This window comes from Dromiciops gliroides, chromosome 3 (assembly GCF_019393635.1).
Source record: "Dromiciops gliroides isolate mDroGli1 chromosome 3, mDroGli1.pri, whole genome shotgun sequence".
Classification (NCBI taxonomy): domain Eukaryota; kingdom Metazoa; phylum Chordata; class Mammalia; order Microbiotheria; family Microbiotheriidae; genus Dromiciops; species Dromiciops gliroides.
The window spans coordinates 455,297,473-455,299,811 of NC_057863.1; the positions used below are offsets into that span (position 1 = coordinate 455,297,473).

The 2,339-nt window shown below is 41.2% G+C and overlaps 1 protein-coding gene across 1 annotated transcript; it reads left to right on the top strand.

The window, feature by feature from the left end:
• The first annotated feature begins 425 nt into the window (after positions 1 to 425).
• On the top strand, positions 426 to 1,025 carry LOC122747780 (60S ribosomal protein L28-like). Its single transcript, XM_043993620.1, has one exon. The coding sequence runs from the start codon at positions 426 to 428 to the stop codon at positions 1,023 to 1,025; it is 600 nt and encodes a 199-aa protein (XP_043849555.1).
• The last annotated feature ends 1,314 nt before the right edge of the window (positions 1,026 to 2,339 follow it).

Genomic DNA, 2,339 nt, shown 5'->3' on the forward strand with positions numbered 1-2,339 from the left:
CACATTCTTGGGAGAAACAACATGTAAAAAACTGTACATACAAAATATGAACCATTGTAAATGGAAAGCAATCTGAGAAGAAAGGCCTTGCAGTTGAGGGAGGGGAGTTAAGGAGAGATAAAGAAAGGCCCCCTGGGGCAGCTAGATGGCTCAGTGGTAAAGCACCGGCCCTGGATTCAGGAGTACCTGAGTTCAAATTCGACCTCAGACAACTTAACACTTACTAGCTGTGTGACCCTGGGCAAGTCACTTAACCCCCCCCCCAATTGCCTCACTAAAAAAAAATGAAAAGAAAAGAAAAGAAAAGAAAAGAAAGGCCCCCTGCAGAAGGGAGGAGTTGGGCTGTTTTGAAGAAAGCCAGTAGAAAAGGTAGAGGGGCCTTTCCATCTACGGGAGTCGCCGCGAGAGCAGCCCCCGCCGCCGCCATGTCGGCCCATCTGCAGTGGACAGTCCTCTGGAACTGCTCCATCTTCCTCATCATGCACAACAAGCAGACGTACAGCACTGACCCCAACAACCTCAAGGCCCGAAACTCCTTCCGCTACAACGGGCTGATCCACCGGAATACGGTGGGCATCGAGCCGGCCGCTGACGGCAAGGGCATCGTGATGGTGCTGAAGCACAGGGCAGGTCAGAGGAAGCCTGCTACTTCCTATGTGAGGACCACCATCAACAAAAATGCCCAGGCCACGCACATCATCCGCAAGAACAAATACCGGAAAGATCTCCACATGGCCGCTTTGCGCCAGGCCAGTGCCATCCTGCGGAGCCAGAAGTCAGTGGTGGTGAAGAAGAAGCAAACCGCCCACCCAAGAGCACTTAGGGGGCCAGACCTGCCTTTGGCTAATAAAGTCAAACTGCTCCAAAAAAAAAAAACAAAAGAAGAGGTAGAGGGAGAGCACTGCACTCACCTATTGCTACTGATAGAGCTACCTGTGTTGATATACTCAAACTGCACTCCCAACACTGCCTGGATTTTAGGGCTTATTCTGGCTCTGGGAAACTTCTTGCTTTGTCTAACATAGAGATGTAAGCCGTCCTGAATGTCAATCTGTTCATTGTACCTAGGTCATATTTTAGAGTCTAGAAGAATTTTGCAGAGTCCATCTAGGGCCAGGAAGAGAGGATTACTATTTCTAAGAGTTTATCATATCATCTATAAAAAGTGATCATTTTTTTTCTTATATACTTATGTCGATTCCCTCGATTTCTTTTGCTTACATTATTGCTGTTGTCAGCATTTCTAGTTCTATGTTAAAAATAGGTGATAAGGGGGCAGCTAGGTGGCCCAGTGGATAGAGCACTGGCCCTGGATTCAGAAGGACCTGAGTTCAAATCCAGTCTCAGACACCTGACACTTACTAGCTGTATGACCCTGGGTAAATCACTTAACCCCCATTGTCCCACAAAAGAAAAAAAGGAGGTGATATTGTTGTTTCACCTTTGATTTTATTGAAAAGGATTCTATTTTATGTTATGCAGAAAAATCACTAATTTTAGATAGAAAATGTTCATTATTTTAAGGGGTGAAATCCATTTATTTCTGTTTTCCAGTGCTTTTAATAGAAATGGGTATTGTGGTTTGTCAAAAGCTTTTATGTATATATTGACATAATATTATTTTTTCTGGTTTTATTAATATGGTTTTTAGTTATTTTCCTAATATTAAACCAACCCTGTATTCCCGGTATAAATCCAACTTGTTCATAGTGTATAATCTTTGAAATACGCTGTTATAGCCTCTTTGTTAATATTTTGATTAAATTTTTTTTGGTGAGGCAATTGGGGTTAAGTGACTTGCCCAGGGTCACACAGCTAGTAAGTGTCAAGCGTCTGACGCCGGATTTGAACTCAGGTCCTCCTGACTCCAGGGCCGGTGCTCTAGCCACTGTACCACCTAGCTGCCCCTATTTTGATTAAATTTTTACAATAATTCATTAGAGATATTGGCATTTTTCTATTTTGACTCTCACTGGTTTATTTATCATGGTCATTGCTCCCATCACAGAAGGAATTTAACAGGACCCCTTCTTTTGCTATTTATAAAGAAAACAACAACAGTTTAGGTCCTATTGGGATTAATTGGGGTTTTTTTTCCTTTGGAATTTTATTTATGGACCATTTGATATTTTCCTTTGAAACTGGATTGTTTAAATTCCCTATTTCTTGTTCTGTTAATTTGGGTACTTTGTATTTTTTGAAATTTTAATTTATTGTACTTGAATTGTTGATTTTGTTGGCATAGAGTTTGGCAAAATAGTTTCTAATAATAGTTTCCTTTATTCTTCATTTGTTGTGAATTCTACTTTTTCACTTTTAATACTAGTTATTTGATTTTC

Coding starts and splice junctions, on each gene's coding strand:
- LOC122747780 (XM_043993620.1), top strand. CDS start 426: ATGTCGGCCCATCTGCAGTGGACAGTCCTCTGGAACTGCTCCATCTTC.